General features: G+C 46.6%; 2 protein-coding genes across 4 annotated transcripts in view; one reads left to right on the top strand and one right to left on the bottom strand.

Moving 5' to 3' along the window:
• Window positions 1-2,630: 2,630 nt before the first annotated feature.
• Window positions 2,631-19,219, bottom strand: RPL9 (ribosomal protein L9). Its single transcript, XM_069744586.1, has 7 exons — window positions 17,098-19,219; window positions 16,907-17,022; window positions 15,705-15,800; window positions 14,847-14,979; window positions 8,358-8,438; window positions 4,530-4,639; window positions 2,631-2,685 (listed from the first exon to the last, which is right to left on the bottom strand). The coding sequence occupies exons 1-6, from the start codon at window positions 17,186-17,188 to the stop codon at window positions 4,533-4,535; spliced, it is 624 nt and encodes a 207-aa protein (XP_069600687.1). The 5' UTR covers window positions 17,189-19,219; the 3' UTR covers window positions 2,631-2,685; window positions 4,530-4,532.
• A 328-nt stretch (window positions 19,220-19,547) lies between these two features.
• LIAS (lipoic acid synthetase) overlaps window positions 19,548-22,473 on the top strand; it is a 196,097-nt gene continuing 193,171 nt past the window's right edge. For all 3 annotated transcript variants that reach the window (XM_069744585.1, XM_069744584.1, XM_069744583.1), the window contains exons 1-2: window positions 19,548-19,666; window positions 22,084-22,250. In XM_069744585.1, the coding sequence (XP_069600686.1) occupies window positions 19,616-19,666; window positions 22,084-22,250 (218 nt within the window). In that variant the 5' untranslated portion in view covers window positions 19,548-19,615. The remainder of the gene's footprint in view (window positions 19,667-22,083; window positions 22,251-22,473) is intronic.

Here is a 22,473-nt window from a genome sequence, read left to right as displayed (position 1 = left end):
GAGGTAAAAATTCAAAAATCACACCAAAATGGCGGGCGGAGTGTGTCACAGTACGGCACGTTTCTGATTGGTCGCTCGCAGCAGGCGGCAACCAATCAGACACTGGACACTGTTGACGTCACTTAGCTCCGGACATTAGCTCCGGACAAAGCCACGGAAGTTGGCACAAATTGCAGGAAGTAGTATTCTAGGCAATTATATATTAGACAATTCATTTGAGGTGCTCAATCTTTGTCGACTTCTCTTGTTCAACATGTTGGTGGTACCCTCCTGACACCAGTTACATAGTTATCCCACCGATTCATTAGTGACACTTCTACATATGGGAATAACCCATTGTGACGGACAGTTTTCACACAGGCCCTAGAACTGAGGCTTCTTATCCCAAAGGGGTCACAGCCATATAATCAAGACTGATAATTACAAAGGGTGAGGCATACAACAGGATCCATCTTTGGCATATGGCGATTGCCACAGAATAACTCAAGCCAGGTCCCTTTCCCATAGATGTTTGTGAACATATCCAGGCTACATATTTAGTGTGGCTACTGTTAAGCAAAGCTGATTAGCAGCTGAAGATAAGATAATTGTCCCTAAACCATGCGCAGCGGTATATAATTAAAAAAAAAAAAAAAAAAAGGCATAAGATGACACTTTTATAAGTCCCATTCACTTTGGAAATGAAGTGAACATCATTTTTGTTTCAGCAAAATTATGCAGCGTCAAAACGCACCAATACTCATTGTGGGAACTCCACCTAAGGCTGGGGTCATACAACCAACTTCTCCATCCAAGACAATTGGTCCGATTATGCTAAATCACACTGGGATCTGATTTTCTCAAAGAAAAAAAAAACAAAAACAAAAAACCGCCTTTCCCATTATGCTAGTCTAAAAATTGGGACCACACTGGTCTGATTTTTTGGCCCAAAAAAAACCCAGACATGAAAGAAGAAAACAAAACAATTAGAATCATCACTGCTATAAGGCCTGGAATATGTATATATACCCATTTGATAACTGGCCAGCAGGGTGGATAAAAATCAATGTTAAAAAAAAAAAAAAAAAAATCCGATTTTTTTTTTTTTTAAATCAGATTTTTTTTTATTTAAATCGGATTTTTTTCAATAAACTGCTTTTTGAGGAAAATATTTTACCATCCAAAGGTTCTTCCATCATGAGATAAAGCTGAGTTATTTAACTCCGTAGAATAAAGGCTGTATATGTGTAACATTCACAATGCCATGCTCTTCTAGAGATTTCTGTAGGATTAGTGGGCAGTTTCTCTGCTATATTATCACAGATGCTCGCTTTACTTACGCAGTTCTCAAAACTGAATTTGACTCCGCAAAGGTCCCAGCCTCTTCTTCACGGCAAAAATGTTACAACATGAACAGAGTTCATGCTGCAGTATTGTGCTCAAAGTTTCACTTTCTTGTCCGCTTGCCCTTCCTCCTCCTCACACTTAGATTTACATTCTTCTTGTGTTGTGCAGATCTATTCCACTCTAAACAATCAGAAACATATTGTCTAACTTCTTGGACTTGGCACTGAAGGGGTTGATTCTGTATTCATAGGTTTGTAGAATAGGATTAAGGTCTTTTTCTCAACTCTGTTCATGTTGTAATCTATTCTAAACTCTGCTGCCCGACTAATCCACCTGTCCCCCCGCTATTCCCCGGCCTCTCCCCTCTGTCAATCCCTTCACTGGCTCCCCATTGCCCAGAGACTCCACTACAAAACCCTAACCATGACGTACAAAGCCATCCACAACCTGTCTCCTCCATACATCTGTGACCTCGTCTCCCGGTACTTACCTACCCGCAACCTCCGATCCTCACAAGATCTCCTACTCTACTCCCCTCTTATCTCCTCTTCCCACAATCGTATACAAGATTTCTCTCGCGTATCACCCCTACTCTGGAACCCTCTACCACAACACATCAGACTCTCGCCTACCATCGAAACCTTCAAAAAGAACCTGAAGACCCACCTCTTCAGACAAGCCTACAACCTGCAGTTACCACCGATCGACCAAACTGCTGCATGACCATCTCTACCCTCACCTACTGTATTCTCACCCATCCCTTGTAGATTGTGAGCCTTCGCGGGCAGGGTCCTCATTCCTCCTGTACCAGTTATGACTTGTATTGTTTAAGATTATTGTACTTGTTTTCATTATGTATACCCCTCCTCACATGTAAAGCGCCATGGAACAAATGGCGCTATAACAATAAATAATAATAATAATAATAATGTTGTAACATTTTTGCCATGAAGAAGAGGCTGGGACCTCTGCGGAGTCAAATTCAGTTAGGTAGAAACTTTGATTTAAATCACTGATTTAAATCAAACCCACCCCGCTGGCCAGTAGCCATTAATGTAAAGGTGGGGTACACAGCCTTACTTGTGGCACTGAACCACTACTTAGTGAGTCCTATTCACACATGACGATGCCGAGAACAATGAGCTTTTAAGCAAACTAAGATAATCGCCAGCCTGTGTACGAGTCAAGTAAAGCCTGAACCTATATAAAATGGCTTGTCAGCAGCAGAACCTACACGGAGAACAGTCTCCTCCTCATGCACAAAAACCACTAAGACGGATATCAAAACAGTCACAGGCAAACTCTTAGATAAATGGACTTTATTGAACGCAGCACTCAACTCAGACATCTGAAATTAACCTGAAAAAGAGAAAAAAGAAAATTTAAGTTTGTGGTAATGCCAGAATTTCAGAAGTAAATTACTGAGCATCCAAACATAGTAAGACTTGCTATTTAACACACAGCTACTACACTGTCAGTCTACCCATAACAATACAGGCCATCATGTAAACTACTTATTCTACGGTATGTAACAATGCTTATAAGGGAACCAAGAGCGACAGTGCACTGCCGAGGTAATATTACACCTGTGTGCATTACTATCATAAAATATGGAAATGGCAAAGCTGGAATTTCAGTAGCCAGTGGTCGGCAGTCCGCCATCTACATGTGGCTGACAATGTAAAGTGTAACAATCTATACACCACTTGATCACTTGGGGTCCAGGTCCCAAACCCTCCACCATTTGATGCTTCTGTGAGCGTCACTTTCTTACAAAACTAAGGACTCCTTTACCTGAAAGTCTGTGGGACTCCGTTCCAAACTGAGCTCTGCTTTTGTCAAAGACAAGCGAAGAGCACCCGGACCCACAGATACAGAACTTTTTACACGCCATAGGTAGTAGTTTTGCAAGTTATGGCCCCCAAAGAGATAAAAGTTGGCAGAAACTGCTCATTTCAGCTGTGTTAGATAATTGTATATGGGTGCCCCATGGTCGTCCCCTGCCAGAAGTGTCAGAGGGCAAAAGCTCGGCCAAGTGGTCCCGTGCCATACTGAGTCAGCATGTTTGGCAGACAGCCTACTTATGTCATCTCCCGCCTCGACTACTGCAACATCCTCCTCTGTGGCCTACCTTCTAACTCTCTCGCACCCCTCCAGTCCATCCTAAACTTTGCTGCCCGACTAATTAATCTCTCTCCTCGCTACACTCCTGCTTCTCCTCTTTGCAAATCCCTTCACTGGCTCCCAATTTCCCAGCGTATCCAGTTTAAATTACTAACACTGACCTACAAAGCCATCCATAACCTTTCTCCTCTGTATATTTCCACACTAATCTCCCAATATCTTCCCTCATGTAATCTCCGGTCTTCCCAAGACCTCCTTCTCTCCTCCACACTTATTCGCTCCTTACTAGTGATGAACGAGTGTACTCGTTGCTCGGGGTTTTCCGGAGCACGCTCGGGTGATTTGAGTATTTAGGACTGCTCGGAGATTAAGTTTTCATCGCCTCAGCAGCATGATTTACAGCTACTAGCCAGCTTTATTACATGTGGGGATTCCCTAGCAACCAAGCAACCCCCACATGTACTCAGCCTGGCTAATAGCTGTAAATCATTCAGCTGAGGCGATGAAAACGAAATCTCCGAACACTAACAAATACTCGGAGGTCACCCAAGCAATGAGTACAGACTCGCTCATCACTACTCCTTACCCAATCGCCTCCAAGACTTCTCCCGAATATCCCCCATCATCTGGATTACAGTGCCCCAACACATTCGGTTATCCACCACATTTGGATCCTTCAAAAGAAACCAGAAAACCCACCTCTTCAAAGAAGCTTACAACCTGTAATGGCCAAACGGCCCCCTCAGCACCATCGGAGCTTCAGCAACCCTCGACCTACTGTCTCTTCCCCATAATCCTGTAGAATTTAAGCCCGCAAGGGCAGGGTCCTCTCCTGTGTACCAGTCCGTCACTGTTAGTTTTGTTTACTGTAAGTGATATTTGTATTTTGATGTAACCCGGTCTAATGTACAGCACCATGGAATTAATGGTGCTATATAAATAATACTTATGTGTATGGCCAGCTTAGCTATAGAATTAGTGATTACTGGGACATTATGTACAGACAAGTCTATACAGGCCTTCACATCTAACATTACATGTCACCATAATGTCACTATGTACAGAACCTTGCAACTTACCTCTTAATCTTCAGATTGCTGAACTGTTCCTTTCTCGGAGACATAGATGCCGTCCAAGAACTTTCTGATATCCTTGTTCTTCACTGTAGTTGCTTGTTGGATCAAAGCAGCTAAAAGAAAACATGCAACACTTAAATCCAGACATCCTCTGACACCGCATAAGGGGGCAGGACTTGGACTATGTTCACGCATTTTTCGCAGCTTTTTTTTTTTTTTTTTTACTGTCTGGGAGCTGCAGTGTTTTTTTTTTTTTTTTTTAATCTGCAGCTTTTTTTCAACCATAAAACGCAATCAAAGGGCAAAAACAACAAAAAACCACCACCGGAAACAGGTATCACGGTATTTTTTTGTGTGTGAATAAAACTAACTTGAACTAAGGGTATGTGCTCACTTTCAGGATTTACAGCAAATTCTCCTACAAATCCTGATTTGTTGGCAGGAAGAACACATGCATTTTTACATGCTTTTTTTTTGTTCCAAATTTTAACACCACTCATTAACAAGGGCGAAATCCGCAGCCAAAATTTTTGAAAGAATTGACATGCTGAAAATATAAATCTGACCCAAATCTGCAAGGAAAAAAAATAAGCAAATGTGCATTAACCTCCAGGAATCTCACTTTGCTGGTGAGCAGAAAAACCACAGAGAAATGCAAAAATGTGCAGAGACTCCTACTGTAGACCAGGGGTCCCCAACCCGTAGCTCGCGAGCCACATGTGGCTCGCCGACGATCACAATTAAAAAAAAAGTCCCTAGGGAGCCGCCCCGCTGCCTGTAATACCCACTTAGGGCGGGCGTCAGCACCCAGGCAAGTGGCGGGGCCCTGAGCAGGCAGGGGGCCTACTCGCCGTCGGGGACACTGAGCGCTATAGTGGACCCCCGCCTGCTCTGGGCCCCAGCACTTGCGATACTTACCTCTCCCGGTTCCAGCACTGCAGCGTCTTCCATCCTGACTCTGACGTTCAGGTCACAGGGTGCGATGACGTCACCAGTGTGCGCCCTCTGCCTGAGCAGTCACAGCGCAGAGCAGGAAGACGCTGAGGAGTCCATAGCAGCAACAAGCAACGAGAGGTGAGTATTTCATTTTTTTTTTTATATTTGGAGCAATATATGGGGACCATCAGTCGGGGCCCAAATATGGAGCATCCTATGGGGCCAGTAATCTAGGGAGCATCCTATGGGGCAAGTAATATAGGGAGCATCCTATGGGGCCAGTAATATAGGGAGCATCCTATGGGGCCAGTAATATAGGGAGCATCCTATGGGGCCAATTTAATATGGAGCATCCTATGGGGCAAGTAATATAGGGAGCATCCTATGGGGCCAGTAATATAGGGAGCATCCTATGGGGCCAATTTAATATGGAGCATCTTATGGGGCTAATTGTATAGGGAGCATCTTATGGGGCCAATTCTATAGGGAGCATCTTATGGGGCTAATTGTATAGGGAGCATCTTATGGGGCCAATTCTACAGGGAGCATCTTATGGGGCCAATTCTATAGGGAGCATCTTATGGGGCTAAAGGTACCGTCACACTTAGCGACGCTGCAGTGATACCGACAACGATCCGGATCGCTGCAGCGTCGCTGTTTGGTCGCTGGAGAGCTGTCACACAGACCGCTCTCCAGCGACCAACGATGCCGGTAACCAGGGTAAACATCGGGTAACTAAGCGCAGGGCCGCGCTTAGTAACCCGATGTTTACCCTCGTTACCATCCTAAAAGTAAAAAAAACAAACACTACATACTTACCTACAGCCGTCTGTCCTCCAGCGCTGTGCTCTGCACTCCTCCTGTACTGTCTGTGTGAGCACAGCGGACGGAAAGCAGAGCGGTGACGTCACCGCTCTGCTTTCTGGCTGACCGACGCTCACAGTCAGTGCAGGAGGAGAACAGAGCACAGCGCTGGAGGACAGACGGCTGTAGGTAAGTATGTACTGTTTGTTTTTTTTACTTTTAGGATGGTAACCAGGGTAAACATCGGGTTACTAAGCGCGGCCCTGCGCTTAGTTACCCGATGTTTACCCTGGTTACCAGTGAAGACATCGCTGAATCGGTGTCACACACGCCGATTCAGCGATGTCTGCAGGGAGTCCAGCGACCAAATAAAGTTCTGGACTTTCTTCCCCGACCAGCGACAGCACAGCAGGGGCCTGATCGCTGCTGCCTGTCACACTGGACGATATCGCTAGCGAGGACGCTGCAACGTCAAGGATCACTAGCAACATCGTCTAGTGTGACAGTACCTTAATTCTATAGGGAGCATCTTATGGGGCTAATTCCATATGGAGCAGTATATGGGGCCAATTCCATATGGAGCAGTATATGGGGCCAATAATATATGAAGCATCTTATGAGACTGTTAAAGGGTATTGACTTTTAAGATTGCTACTTCCAATAGGTGGCTTTAGAGTTCAATTTGCATAACAATAATGTAAAATACATAAGAATAGAGTGAAAGTGAAAATCTGCATGTTATTTATGCCTTCTCTAGGTTTTTCCTGTGACTATCTGCATTGTGGCTCTCGACCAACTTTCATAGCGGAATGTGGCTCTCAACGTAAGAAAGGTTGGGGACCCCTGCTGTAGACAAAGCACACATGTAATCAGTCCCTAAAATACAAGCAGCAAAACCTGTGTTTCGTACACAGCGTTTTACGGCCAAGAGAGCAGGTTTTGGTTGCATGGTCTTAACTTTTACATATTTTTCTTTTTTCCAGGTGAAGACTATAGCTAGAGTTTCCAATAAATAAACCTCAAAAAAAAAAAACAAAAAACAGTATATGACAACCTTAAATAGGGTATTTCATAAACACAAACTCCTATCCACTGGGGGGTCCCCCATCAGCCAATATTCCCAAAAATCCATTGTGGAAATTGAGAAACTTGCTCTAGTCAGTGTAGGAAAAGTGTACGAAAAGTATTGGTCTGCCGATGGAGCCATGTGAGGGCTCGTCTTTTGTGGAGTAAGCTGAAAGTTTTTCAAGATACAATTTTGGAATAAGTACAATGTTTTGATCGCTTCTAATTGCATTTTTTTCTCCGCAGAAGTTACGGTATAATGAACGAAAAATCGCAATTCTAGAGGTTCATATTTTTCTTTTACTTTATATTTTAGTTTCCAGAGAGGACTGCAATTAGACCGTATCTAGTTAAAATTATGTTCTATCAACCTCACACAGTCTAGTATAGGAGGGCCAAAGACGGCCACGGGCGGGCAGCTATGGCGACCCATCCGTCCCCCTCAATTATGCTGCAGTTACACAGGCGTCATTAACATTTGCCAACTTTCTCCACCACTGTTGGATCATCAAAAAGTAAAACCTGTGTTTTGGCAGAAATCAGTCTTCACACCTGAGCCGGTGCAGCGACTTGTCCCAGCCGGTAAAAGCTCTGTACAAAATCCCTAAAGCTGGTCCTAACCGGGAGCTGGAATCTGGCTGCCATACGGACATTAGAATAATGTGATCATCAGTCACAAATGATCCTTACTGGCTAAAATACTTTGCTGATCAATTTGAATTGAAAACAGATTTTCATCCTCAAGTCTCAATAAATGAACCGTAATATTTTACCGGTCCTTGGCCAGTTTTAAATGGCTCCAATACAATACAGCCGGACACTTTTCCACAAGATTGTTAAAGCAGTCATCTTTACTCCTGATGGTGCACGATGTAAATCACCAAAGTAAAAAGTCCCAGACATTCACTAAAGTAAAAAGTGCCTTAATGCCAACGCCTATAAGCAATGATGATTGTGGCCATTCACTTACATTTTCAGCGCAAACACCCCGCCATCTACACATTAACACCAGAATATACAACTTACCGGAGTTTGACACCAACTCAATGTCATTGCCTTCAAGAACAAGTTCATCCTTCTGGGCTTGGGACAGAGCACAGACAACACCTACAAGAAAAGAGAACACATTATATAGTTACACATAGCGAGATCCTGGATATGCACAACGCAATCCTGCAAAATGTAGGAGATACACAGCAATGAGCGAAGGCGCTGTTCACATTGGCATCATGGATGCCTTAAAAACTATGCTGGATCAGTCTTACAATAAATCGGAACTGACACCAACAACATTACAGAGTCAAATAGTTCCATGTTTGGATGATGAGAATGAAATACATGCAAAATCCTGAACAAAGGGTTATAAGGCAAAAAAACAAAGCCCAATTCCTGTGATCAGCATTAGCGATGGCTCAAATGCTCATCAGGCAATGTTACAGGCCTTTATTGGGACAACAAAGGCAGCCAAGGTCTATAGGAGACTGGACCGGTCCAGCCCTCACGCTGTTTCTCCGGTGTGTCAGCATAGGGAGAGACCTGTCAGTCACCTGGAGCGGAACAGGGAAGAGTTGCACAGGGGCAGCACCAGACATGTTGTCTCTCCCCATCTCTGGCAGGCTCTTCAACTTATTATTTTCTATACGGCTGTGGTTTTAGAGAAAACCATACCTTGGCTGCAATCGAGCATTTAGGCTCAGATCTATACAGACCATGGCTTGCACAGCATAAATCTAGTGACGTAATCCCTTTAAAAAGGACATGGCAGCAGGCTGCAGTCAAACATGGGTTTGGCCATGACTTCTAGATGCACAGTCACAGCATAGGAAGTGCAGATCCAGCTTTTGTGTTGCACAAGGCAAAGTTTTTTGAGGTTTTCAAAGTTGATCAGTCTGAAGCTTTTGGAGCCATTTTGCTTTTACTGAATAATAATAATTTTTATTTATATAGCGCCAACATATTCCGCAGCGCTTTACAAATTATAGAGGGGACTTGTACAGACAATAGACATTACAGCATAACAGAAATACAGTTCAAAACAGATACCAATAGGAATGAGGGCCCTGCTCGCAAGCTTACAGACTGAGGAAAAGGGGAGACACGAGAGGTGGATGGTAACAATTGCTTTAGTTATTCGGACCAGCCATAGTGTAAGGCTCAGGTGTTCATGTAAAGCTGCATGAACCAGTTATCAGCCTAAGTATGTAGCAGTACAGACACAGAGGGCTATTAACTGCATAAAGTGAATGAGAACATGATGCAAGGAACATTGTTTTTTTTTTTTTTAATTAAATAGGCCACACAGGGATCGTTCGGTTAATGCATTGAGGCGGTAGGCCAGTCTGAACAAATGAGTTTTTAGGGCACGCTTAAAACTGTGGGGATTGGGGATTAATTGTATTAACCTAGGTAGTGCATTCCAAAGAATCGGCGCAGCACGTGTAAAGTCTTGGAGACGGGAGTGGGAGGTTCTGATTATTGAGGATGCTAACCTGAGGTCATTAGCGGAGGGCACGGGTAGGGTAGTAGACTGATACCAGAGAGGAGATGTAGGGTGGTGCTGAGCCATGGAGTGCTTTGTGGATGAGGGTAGTAGTTTTGTACTGGATTCTGGAGTGGATGGGTAGCCAGTGTAATGACTGGCACAAGGTAGAGGCATCGGTATAACGGTTGGTGAGGAATATGATCCTGGCAGCAGCATTCAGGACAGATTGGAGCGGGGAGAGTTTGGTAAGAGGGAGGCCGATTAGTAGAGAGTCACAATAGTCCAGACGAGAATGAATAAGTGAAACAGTAAGTTTTTGCAGAATCGAAAGTAAGAAAAGGGCGAATTCTAGAAATGTTTTTGAGGTGCAGATAAGAAGAGCGAGCCAGTGATCGGATGTGGGGAGTGAATGAAAGGTCAGAATCAAGGATGACCCCAAGGCAGCGGGCATGTTGCTTTGGAATAATGGTGGAACCGCACACGGAGATGGCAATGTCAGGCAAAGGTAGGTTAGTAGAGGGAGAGAACACGAGGAGTCAGTTTTTGACAGGTTTAGTTTCAGATAGAGGGAGGACATGATGTTACTGAAAAAGTTTTTGTATTAGATCAGGAGCTGCATGAAAGCAGTGACTTTCTCCACTGAGTATTTCTTCAAAATTCTTCAGAGGGGAAAAAAAAAATAAAAAAAAAAATAAAAAAAATACTCCCTCATTAACCCCTTCCCGACCTGTGACAGCGTATGCGTCATGAAAGTCGGTGCCAATCCGACCTGTGACGCACATGCTGTGTCACAAAGATCGCGTCCCTGCAGATCGGGTGAAAGGGTTAACTCCCATTTCACCCGATCTGCAGGGACAGGGGGAGTGGTAGTTTAGACCAGGGGGGGTGGCTTCACCCCCTCGTGGCTACGATCGCTCTGATTGGCTGTTGAAAGTGAAACTGCCAATCAGAGCGATTTGTAATATTTCACCCATTATAACGGGTGAAATATTACAATCCAGCCATGGCCGATGCTGCAATATCATCGGCCATGGCTGGAAATACTGGTGTGCCCCCACCCCACCGATCGCCCCCCCAGCCCCCCGATCTGGCCGGTACACTGCTCCGGCTCCCCTCCATCCAGTGCTCCGCTCCCCCCCGTGCTCTTGTCCGCTCCCCCCGTGCTCCAATCACCCCCCCCTGCATTCAGATCCACCCCCCCCGTGCTCCGTTCCACCCCCCCATGCTCCGTTCCGCGCCGCCATCTTCCAAAATGGCGGGCGCATGCGCAGTGCGCCCGCCGAATCTGCCGGCCGGCAGATTCGTTCCAAAGTGCATTTTGATCACAGATATAATCTATCTCAGTGATCAAAATAAAAAAAATAATACATGACCCCCCCCCCCCCCCCCCTTTGTCACCCCCATAGGTAGGGACAATAAAAAAAGAAAAAAATTTTTTTCCCACTAATGTTAGAATAGGGCTAGGGTTAGGGCTAGGGTTAGGGCTAGGGTTAGGGCTAGGGTTTCGGTATGTGCACACGTATTCTGGTCCTCTGCGGATTTTTCCGCTGCGGATTTGATAAATCCGCAGTGCTAAACCGCTGCGGATTTACCGCGTTTTTTTCTGCGCATTTCACTGCGGTTTTACAATTGCGATTTTCTATTTGAGCAGTTGTAAAACCGCTGCGGAATCCGCACAAAGAAGTGACATGCTGCGGAATGTAAACCGCTGCGTTTCCGTGCAGTTTTTCCGCAGCATGTGTACAGCGATTTTTGTTTCCCGTAGGTTTACATTGAACTGTAAACTCATGGGAAACTGCTGCGGATCTGCAGCGTTTTCACATACCTTTAGAATTAGGCTATGTTCACACGGTGCGGATTTGGCTGCGGATTGGCCGCTGCGGATTCGCAGCAGTATTCCATCAGGTTTACAGTACCATGTAAACATATGAAAAACCAAATCCGCTGTGCCCATGGTGCAGAAAATACCGCGCGGAAACGCTGCGTTGTATTTTCCGCAGCATGTCAATTCTTTGTGCGGATTCCGCGGCTTTTTACACCTGTTCCTCAATAGGAATCCGCAGGTGAAATCCGCACAAAAAACACTGGAAATCCGCGGAAAATCCGCAGGTAAAACGCAGTGCCTTTTACCCGCGGATTTTTCAAAAATGGTGCGGAAATATCTCACACGAATCCGCAACGTGGGCACATAGCCTTAGGGTTAGGGTTGGAATTAGGGTTGTGGTTAGGGTTGTGATTAGGGTTATGGCTACAGTTGGGATTAGGGTTAGGGGTGTGGGGGGGTTAGTGTTGGAGGTAGAATTGAGGGGTTACCACTGTTTAGGCACATCAGGGGGTCTCCAAACGCAACATGGCGCCACCATTGATTCCAGCCAATCTCGTATTCAAAAAGTCAAATGGTGCTCCCTCACTTCCGAGCCCTGAAGTGTGCCCAAACAGTGGCTTACCCCCACATATGGGGTATCAGTGTACTCAGGATAAACTGCGCAACAATTACTGGGGTCCAATTTCTCCTGTTACCCTTGTGAATCTAAAAAAATGCTTGCTAAAACATCATTTTTGAGGAAAGAAAAATGATTTTTTATTTTCACGGCTCTGCGTTGTAAACGTCTGTGAAGCACTTGGGGGTTCAAAGTGCTCACCACATATCTAGATAAGTTCCTTGGGGGGGTCTAGTTTCTAAAATGGGGTCACTTGTGGGGGGTTTCTACTGTTTAGGCACACCAGGGGCTCTGCAAACGCAATGTGACGCCCGCAGACCATTCCATCAAAGTCTGCATTTCAAAAGTCACTACTTCCCTTCTGAGCCCCGACGTGTGCCCAAACAGTGGTTTACCCCCACACATGGGGTATCAGCGTACTCAGGAGAAACTGGACAACAACTTTTGGGGTCAAATTTCTCCTGTTACCCTTGGGAAAATAAAAAATTGCAGGCTAAAAGATCATTTTTGAGAAAATAATTTTTTTTTTTTATTTTCATGGCTCTGCGTTATAAACTTCTGTGAAGCACTTGGGGGTTCAAAGTCCTCACCACACATCTAGATTAGTTCCTTTGGGGGTCTAGTTTCCAAAATTGGGTCATTTCTGGGGGATCTCCAATGTTTAGGCACACAGGGGCTCTCCAAACGTGACATGGTGTCCGCTAATGATTGGAGCTAATTTTCCATTTAAAAAGCCAAATGGCTTGCCATCCCTTCCGAGCCCTGCCGTGCGCCCAAACAGTGGTTTACCCCCACATATGGGGTATCAGCGTACTCAGGACAAACTGGACAACAATATTTGGGGTCCAATTTCTCCTATTATCCTTGGCAAAATAGGAAATTCCAGGCTAAAAAATTATTTTTGAGGAAAGAAAAATTATTTTTTATTTTCATGGCTCTGCGTTATAAACTTCTGTGAAGCACCTGGGGGTTTAAAGTGCTCAATGTGCATCTAGATAAGTTCCTTGGGGGGTCTAGTTTCCAAAATGGGGTCACTTGTGGGGGAGCTCCAATGTTTAGGCACACAGGGGCTCTCCAAACGCGACATGGTGTCCGCTAACGATGGAAATAATTTTTCATTCAAAAAGTCAAATGGCGCTCCTTCCCTTCCGAGCCTTACCATGTGCCCAAACAGTGGTTTACCCCCACATGTGAGGTATTGGTGTACTCAGGAGAAATTGCCCAACACATTTTAGGATCCATTTTATCCTGTTGCCCATGTGAAAATGAAAAAATTGAGGCTAAAAGAATTTTTGTGTGAAAAAAAAGTACTTTTTCATTTTTACGGATCAATTTGTGAAGCACCTGGGGGTTCAAAGTGCTCACTATGCATCTAGATAAGTTCCTTGGGGCGTCTAGTTTCCAAAATGGGGTCACTTGTGGGGGAGCTCCAATTTTTAGGCACACGGGTGCTCTCCAAACGTGACATGGTGTCCGCTAAAGAGTGGAGCCAATTTTTGATTCAAAAAGTCAAATGGCGCTCCTTCCCTTCCAAGCCCTGCCGTGCGCCCAAACAGTGGTTTACCCCCACATATGAGGTATCAGCGTAATCAGGACAAATTGGACAACAACTTTCGTGGTTCAGTTTCTCCTTTTACCATTGGGAAAATAAAAAATTGTTGCTAAAAGATAATTTTTGTGACTAAAAAGTTAAATGTTCATTTTTTCCTTCCTTGTTGCTTCTGCTGCTGTGAAGCACCTGAAGGGTTAATAAACTTCTTGAATGTGGTTTTGAGTACCTTGAGGGGTGCAGTTTTTAGCATGGTGTCACTTTTGGGTATTTTCAGCCATATAGACCCCCCTCAAACTGACTTCAAATGTGAGGTGGTCCCTAAAAAAAATGGTTTTGTAAATTTCGTTGTAAAAATGACAAATCGCTGGTCAAATTTTAAACCTTATAACTTCCTAACAAAAAAAAATTTTGTTTCCAAAATTGTGCTGATGTAAAGTAAACATGTGGGAAATGTTATTTATTAACTATTTTGTGTCACATATCTCTCTGGTTTAACAGAATAACAATTCAAAATGTGAAAATTGCGAGATTTTCAAAATTTTCGCCAAATTTCCGTTTTTATCACAAATAAACGCAGAATTTATTGACCTAAATTTACCACTAACATGAAGCCCAATATGTCACGAAAAAACAATCTCAGAACCGCTAGGATCCGTTGAAGCGTTCCTGAGTTATTACCTCATAAAGGGACACTGGTCAGAATTGCAAAAAACGGCAAGGTCTTTAAGGTCAAAACAGGCTGGGTCATGAAGAGGTTAATCAGCAAAACTGATTTCCCTTATGAATCAGGAAACTTTTTTTTTTTTTAAAGCAGTTTTTGGAGCCATTGCACAAAAAAAGAGATTCTAAAATAACTGTGCAAACATCACTACATTGCATAGCAGCATTTGTCGCGTGCCATAAACTTAGGATAACCAACAGATACTGAAGCAAATATGAACAGATGCAGAAAATCGATGGCGACCCAAACAGATAATGTGAGCAGTGAACTGGAAAGGCCTCTAATATAACCGGACGGCCGGTGTCTGCTCTGCACGTACCTGCTCTCATGCGCACCCGGCGGATGTACTTTTCTCCCAAGAAGTTTCTTATCTCCACAAGTGACCCATTTTCCTGGATAACTACGTTAATTGGAAAGTGAGCGTACACAGATCTCATCTTGTAACGAAAACCCTAGGAAATAACGACCACAGGATAAATATGAAAGCAGGAACTTTATGAGCTTTTACTGCAGGTAGTTTCCGTGGCTTACAATCCAACAGTATTTGGACCAGTCAGATGCAAAGTATACGTGGACTACAATACATGGAATCCCCTCTCAGATATAATATGCCATAAGTAGGCTGGGACCTTTATCCCTCTCCTAGACATGCTGTAAATAGGCTGGGACCTTTATCCCCCTCCGAACCCACAGCTACTGTACAATGTCACAATAGACACCAGTGTATACATATATAACAGTCTGCTGACAATTTAGGAGCGGAAAATTCTTTAGAAGGTTTTGTTCATATTTTCTTCAGGAGTGAGTTGCACCTATGCCTCCCAGTTTTTTGCTTGCAGGGGGAGGTGTGCTCCAGTCCCACATAATTGACAGTTCGAACCAACGGCACGATCCTGATGTTGGCCTGAACTGTGTGCTTTGCGGCGCTGCAGAGGACACTGCCTTTTCAGCAGTGGATATGCTCTGGGGCACTGAAGCTGTCCAGATAGTCAAGAGCAGGCTCTGTTGGGAAGGAATCGTCCACTGCTGATAGACAGCAGAGGTGGACGGCAATGAGCCATTAACCAAATTAAAACTCCCTCTAATCTTAAAAAACAGAGGTTTTTTAACAAGTAAATTGAACACGTGAAAAAGAAGATTGCCTTCAGCAGACGAAGCGCTGTGCTCTTTAACTCACCAGAGTGACACCCTTGATCATGTTCTGCACGTGGCTGCAGATTGTGCGCACCGTGGCCAGCTCCTTCCGGTTTCCCCACCATTTGTCTACACGGAGCTGAAAGAGAAGCAACCAGGCAGTATGTCAGCACAGCTTAAGATAGCAGCTAAGGAGACACAAAGCCAACATGGCAGAGGCTGCGACTGGCTGACAAAGTCCTGTGTCAATGGCACGTCACTGTTACAGACAAGTAAACAAAAACGGCCGATCACGTGACTGCGAATATGCGATATGCACACGGCGTATTTCAATGCAAGTCATGAGGATGTTACAGACATGAGATTATAAAATGGTAGTATTCAACAATCCTGCATGGGTTTTCTATGTTCTGCACACCAATGGCATGTCCATGTAAGAAAATAAGCTGGCACCTGCCTCATCCAGCGCGGCGATTAGTCACGGCCTTTATCAGTCACATTCACTGCTGGTGTGAGGTCACCAATGCCGCTGGTAAACAATGGGGAAACGGCAGAAATGCAGCTCCGCACCGTCATACAGTAGGCAGCAGCTTATGTTATGTAAAGCACAGACATGCCATCAGCATGCACAAAACCCCTTTGAAGAATTTGTCCAGACTCCGGAAAAAGTCTGCAGTCACTGTGACTGTATACTGCCCGAATCATGACAGTGTGATAGAGGATCTCCGTCACGATTCCCTGGTATTGCGGCTGCGAGGGGGCGGCCATAATACTGTATGTACGCGATTTGCAGACTTATGGCCGCAAGGCAACTAGAGGAGTTCAGCATCTCTCACTGTAAGTGAAGGAAACCGAACGAGACTAGTCGTCATGTGACCACACGTATGGATATCGCATGCAAGCGATCATGTGACTTCTGAGCATGGTAATGTCTGGGGAATCGGGACAGTGATCAGCGCCAGCAGTATGACGCCAGAGTGACTGCAGACCTCTGTCCAAAGTCAGGATCTCAGAAGAATGCTTGAAGCAGTGAACATGTTAAAATAGCAAACACTTGTTAAAAATCCTTTGTCAATCTGGTGGTTCCACTGGTCAATCACTGATGACTGGGGTCTTGTAAGACATGTAGGCATTACTTAGGACAGCGATTGCCTACAGCGGTCACGCACACGTTTGAACGTCACCACTGAACAGTTCACAAGGACCGGATGAAACGTGACGTCCCGGCAATCTCCCACTACTCACCCTCCTCTTCTTCCTGCCCAGCAAGCACAACTCCACATTGATGTGGTTGAAGTTTCTCTGCAGGCTTCCTCTGGGCCCCTTCACAGTAACTGTGCGCCCCCTCAAGGAAATATTAACTAGAAAGAAAAAGAAGTCTGTAAGAACACAACTTATTAGAGAGAACGCGACACGTCCACATAAGAGACACTCACCCTTGTCAGGGATGTCAACAGTCTGGTTACTGAGAATGGTCTTCATTCTGGAAAAGCACAAAATGAGAAGAGCCATTAGCCCACCATACATGGATCAGCTGCACCTCTACCAAAATGTAACACCCACGTGGACATCATTAAAAAGGAAATTTATACAACTAAAGGTTTGTAGCATCCTGGGAGTAGTAGTTCCACAACAGGTGTAGAGTCAGAGCTTAAGGCTTTCCTTGGAGGAGACAATTGACGAACAAGTTTCCATAGTAACACGTTCCAGGCCCATGTAAACCCAAGCACAATGCTAGTCCCTGGGCAATGCGCTGTCCATATATATACACACGTTGTCATTCTCGGCAGCATGTTGTCTGGTGGAGGCCGTGATGTGCTACCGATAACATGCACATATACGGGGACAGAGCACCTGATTAGTGATCTTTCCATCAGTTATTGCTCGTTGTCCTGTGTGACCAGTCCCAACGACTCAGCATGTAGTCCATGGCTGCTGGTTACTGGCCTGAACTTGCCGCTGTCTATTGGCCATTATACACCCCTCTCTGCAGTTATTTCATAAAGGACAGAAGGTGCCACCCTGACACCATGTTATGCAGAGCAGGCTGGCATCAGACAAAACACAGCAGCTGGAGGCTACACAGCAAGACATTAGTACGGGGAAATTAGCAGTTTATTTTGGGGTGAGGGATCAGACCCCATATTGAGAGCGTGCAGATCAGCAATAAGGACACATGGATCAGATGTGGCCCCTCTGACCATCAGGTAACTAGGACGCCCACCCCAGTGCCATAAGTGTTCTCTGCAGTCTCAAACTGCATTAGATACCCAGGTCCCTGGGCCATGATGAGCTTGTGCCAGCCCAGATCCCTGCACCGTGATGAGCCTGTGCCACCCCCGGTACCTGCACCGTGATGAGCCTGTGCCACCCCAGATCCCTGCACCGTGATGAGCCTGTGCCACCCCAGACCCCTGCACCGTGATGAGCCTGTGCCACCCCAGACCCCTGCACCGTGATGAGCCTGTGCCACCCCAGACCCCTGCACCGTGATGAGCCTGTGCCACCCCAGATCCCTGCACAGTGATGAGCCTGTGCCACCCCAGATCCCTGCACCGTGATGAGCCTGTGCCCCGGGTCCCTGCACCATGATGAGCCTGTGCCACCCCAGATCCCTGCACTATGATGAGCCTGTGCCACACCAGATCCCTGCGCCATGATGAGCCTGTGCCCCGGGTCCCTGCGCCATGATGAGCCTGTGCCACCCCAGGTCACTGCACCATGATGAGCCTGTGCCACCCCGAGTCACTGCACCATGATGAGCCTGTGCCACCCCGGGTCACTGCACCATGATGAGCCTGTGCCACCCCAGATCCCTGCACCGTGATGAGCCTGTGCCCCGGGTCCCTGCGCCATGATGAGCCTGTGCCACCCCAGATCCCTGCACCATGATGAGCCTGTGCCACCCCAGATCCCTGCACCATGATGAGCCTGTGCCACCCCAGATCCCTGCACCATGATGAGCCTGTGCCACCCAGGGTCACTGCACCATGATGAGCCTGTGCCACCCCGGGTCACTGCACCATGATGAGCCTGTGCCACCCCAGATCCCTGCGCCGTGATGAGCCTGTGCCACCCCAGATCACTGCACCATGATGAGCCTGTGCCACCCCAGATCCCAGCGCCGTGATGAGCCTGTGCCACCCCAGATCACTGCACCATGATGAGCCTGTGCCACCCCAGATCCCAGCGCCGTGATGAGCCTGTGCCACCCCAGATCCCTGCGCCATGATGAGCCTGGGCCCCAGCACTCACACATCAGCCCCCTGCACACATACTCCAGGCTCAGTATGAAGACGCCAGGATACAGCAGGACACATGAGATCCGGCCATAGGCCGAGCCTCACCAGCTCCAGGCCCAACCAGGGAGGGGATCACATCAGCCACTTTCCCGGGACTGTGGAGCAGGACAGCGGGACAATATGTCACCCATCACTGACGGGACACTCGGCGGAATCCGCTCGTCACATCGTTACACGCAGCACAGACCGATATCACCAGGATGGACACAGATCCCGGAGCCCATTCCTGCGCCGGCCGCCATCTCCTTACCTCGCTGCTGACAGAGGAAAGGGAAACGATGTGTCGTCATCACGCTTTTATACCGCCGGCGACGCACAGCTTAGGACCGCCTACAGGTCAGCAGCGTGAGACACGCAGCCATGCTCAATCGATAGCCGATGTGATGAAATGTTGTGTATCACGTTACTGTGCCCACATGGGCGATGTATAGAATCACTGCTATATGTAATGACACGGAAAGAAGCGGCCGCTCCAGCGCACCAGTGACACATTGCTCTACTTCTATCCTATGCGGGGGTATAGTGCCGTGACCTTTAGACGGCAGCCGGCGAGGGTCAGTCTGCCGTTTGTGATTGGTTCGCAGTGGAAGTTCTCAGGCTGCACTAATCGAGCGTCGAACATAAACGATCTGCAGCCGCTGTGCAGAGTACGATGAGGCTGATCGGGCTGAAGAGGGGAGCAGAGCTGCTGCGGCTCTCAGGGGTGAGCGTCCGTTACCGTGTGTCAGCTGTATAGCTTTCCGCTTACTGCACTGATGGCCTGTCCTTACCGGAAGCCATGCACCTTCTAGGTATTCTCTGAAGGGGAAAACGGTGTATTAACCTGTTATGTGCTGCAGAGGGGAGACATTGGGGGCTGTTATTAATTTACAATCATTTATTAGTGCGTTTTACTGCAGATTACCTTTACCTGTGTTATTGGTACAATTTTCTTACTTGCTTTTTGCTTTTTGTCTCCACTGTCGGCAGTTGATTTTCAGATCCCCATCCTATGTGATGGCATCTTACACCTGCGCTGACATGGGACTGACGTGCGGCCCCTGCACTGACACGGGACTGACGTGCGGCCCCTGCACTGACACGGGACTGACGTGCGGCCCCTGCGCTGACGTGGGACTGACATGCGGCCCCTGCGCTGACGTGGGACTGACGTGCGGCCCCTGCGCTGACGCGGGACTGACGTGCGGCCCCTGCGCTGACGCGGGACTGACGTGCGGCCCCTGCGCTGACGCGGGACTGACGTGCGGCCCCTGCGCTGACGCGGGACTGACGTGCGGCCCCTGCGCTGACGCGGGACTGACGTGCGGCCCCTGCGCTGACGCGGGACTGACGTGCGGCCCCTGCGCTGACGCGGGACTGACGTGCGGCCCCTGCGCTGACGCGGGACTGACGTGCGGCCCCTGCGCTGACGCGGGACTGACGTGCGGCCCCTGCGCTGACGCGGGACTGACGTGCGGCCCCTGCGCTGACGCGGGACTGACGTGCGGCCCCTGCGCTGACGCGGGACTGACGTGCGGCCCCTGCGCTGACGCGGGACTGACGAGCGGTTGTCTTACCATGTAAATATGACTCCCAAGAATGATGCAAGCAAAATATGAAGAACAAATGGACATTTGTGCACAAGCTAAACCTGTATTTCAGCACAAATGAGTTAAGGGGATAAAAGTATCTGGTAATAATATTTTTCAATGACACTTTCACTAGATTTTTTATTCAAAGCAAAATACCCCAAAAGGTGCAAACTGCAGCACTGTGTACTTGTTAATGTACAGTGCCTTGCGAAAGTATTCGGCCCCCTGAAACTTTTCAACCTTTCTCCACATCTCATGCTTCAAACATAAAGATACCAAATGTAAATTTTTGGTGAAGAATCAACAACAAGTCGAACACAATTGTTAAGTTGAACGAAATTTATTGGTTAGTTAAATTTTTGTGGAAAATCAAAAACTGAAAAGTGGGGCGTGCAATATTATTCGGCCCTTTTACTTAACACTTTGTTGCGCCACCTTTTGCTGCGATTACAGCTGCAAGTCCCTTGGGGTATGTCTCTACCAGTTTTGTACATCGAGAGACTGAAATTCTTGCCGAGTTTGATCTGTGACTTTATCTGTGATAAAAAAAAAACAGTATAATTTTTTGGGGGGAAGGGTTAGCAGACAGGTGGGCCGAAAAAATCCACAAACATGCAAATAGCCCCATAGACTTTAATGCGTACATCTTCTATATGTAAAAAACATAAAAAGAAGGTGTACATGAAAAATGGCCGTTAGATTGCGGCCTTACTCTTAATGTATATATATAATTGTCTAAGGGTTTTTCCGTCTGTCTGTCTGTCTTTCTGTCTGTCTGTCCAGGAAATCCCGCGTCTCTGATTGGTCGAGGCCACCAGGCCTCGACTAATCAGCGACGGGCACAGCGACGATGATGTCATAAAGGACGTAGACATCCCACGTTTCTGATTCAGCGACGGGCACAGTATCGACGTAGATGTCATAATGGTTGCCATGGCAACGATGATGTCATAAATGTTGCCTCGACCAATCAGCGACGGGCACAGTCTGCTGCGAATTCTGGAATCATCATTGTCCATATACTATGGGGACATGCATATTCTAGAATACCCGATGTGTTAGATTGTGGCCCGATTCTAACGCATCGGGTATTCTAGAATATGCATGTCCCCGTAGTATATGGACAATGATGATTCCAGAATTCGCGGCAGACTGTGCCCGTCGCTGATTAATCTATATATATATATAATTGTCTAAGGATTTTTCCGTCTGTCTGTCTGTCCTGGAAATCCCACGTCTCTGATTGGTCGAGGCCTGGCGGCCTCGACCAATCAGCAACGGGCACAGCGACGATGATGTCATAAAGGACGTAGAAATCCCACGTTTCTGATTCAGCGACGGGCACAGTATCGACGTAGATGTCATAATGGTTGCCATGGCGACGATGATGTCTGGAATCATCATTGTCCATATACTACGGGGACATGCATATTCTAGAATACCCGATGCGTTAGAATCGGGCCACAATCTAGTATATAATATATTTGTAAACAGATGTGTCTGAACAGCGGCAGAAGCATTTCATTCTCTTATGTCCTTTTTTTTATAGGTGGCGGAGTATCATACATCTTACCGGGTGTCCGTCGGGTTATCAGATGACAAGAAAGATCTCATCCAGAATGGACCAGACCTCCAAGATTTTATATCGGGGGATTTGGCTGATAAGACTGCATGGTCGGACTATAAAGGAAGTCTGAAGCGTCAGAAGGGAGAGAGGTATAAAGATCTGCCCCGAGATTCTCATGAAGTATTTGTGTAATGTTACTTATACTGGACCCCTGGCCTGCGCTATGAACAGTACAGGGGGCTGCAGCAGACTGAGTGTTACTGGGGGGGTTTCATGCAAATACATTCCTGAAAAGTTCAGATTTTAGCATTTTTTGTATTTGTTGGGGAACAGGGGAAAGTAAAGGGTAATGGTGTCTCCCTCTCCAGCGGG

The sequence above is a fragment of the Ranitomeya imitator genome, chromosome 1 (genome assembly GCF_032444005.1).
Source record: "Ranitomeya imitator isolate aRanImi1 chromosome 1, aRanImi1.pri, whole genome shotgun sequence".
In the NCBI taxonomy this organism is placed as follows: Eukaryota; Metazoa; Chordata; class Amphibia; order Anura; family Dendrobatidae; genus Ranitomeya; species Ranitomeya imitator.
The sequence above is the reverse complement of the archived record's forward strand: the minus strand, read 5'-3'. Positions and strand labels throughout refer to the sequence as shown.

What these genes read in the sequence shown, in the direction of transcription:
- RPL9 (XM_069744586.1), bottom strand. Translation starts at nt 17,188, where the DNA reads ATGTATGGTGGGCTAATGGCTCTTCTCATTTTGTGCTTTTCCAGAATG. An exon ending in CCGGGTGCGCATGAGAGCAG is followed by an intron (nt 8,439 to 14,846) that starts GTACGTGCAGAG and finishes CTTTTCTTGTAG; the next exon opens with GTGTTGTCTGTGCTCTGTCC. An exon ending in TGAGTTGGTGTCAAACTCCG is followed by an intron (nt 4,640 to 8,357) that starts GTAAGTTGTATA and finishes GTTTTCTTTTAG; the next exon opens with CTGCTTTGATCCAACAAGCA.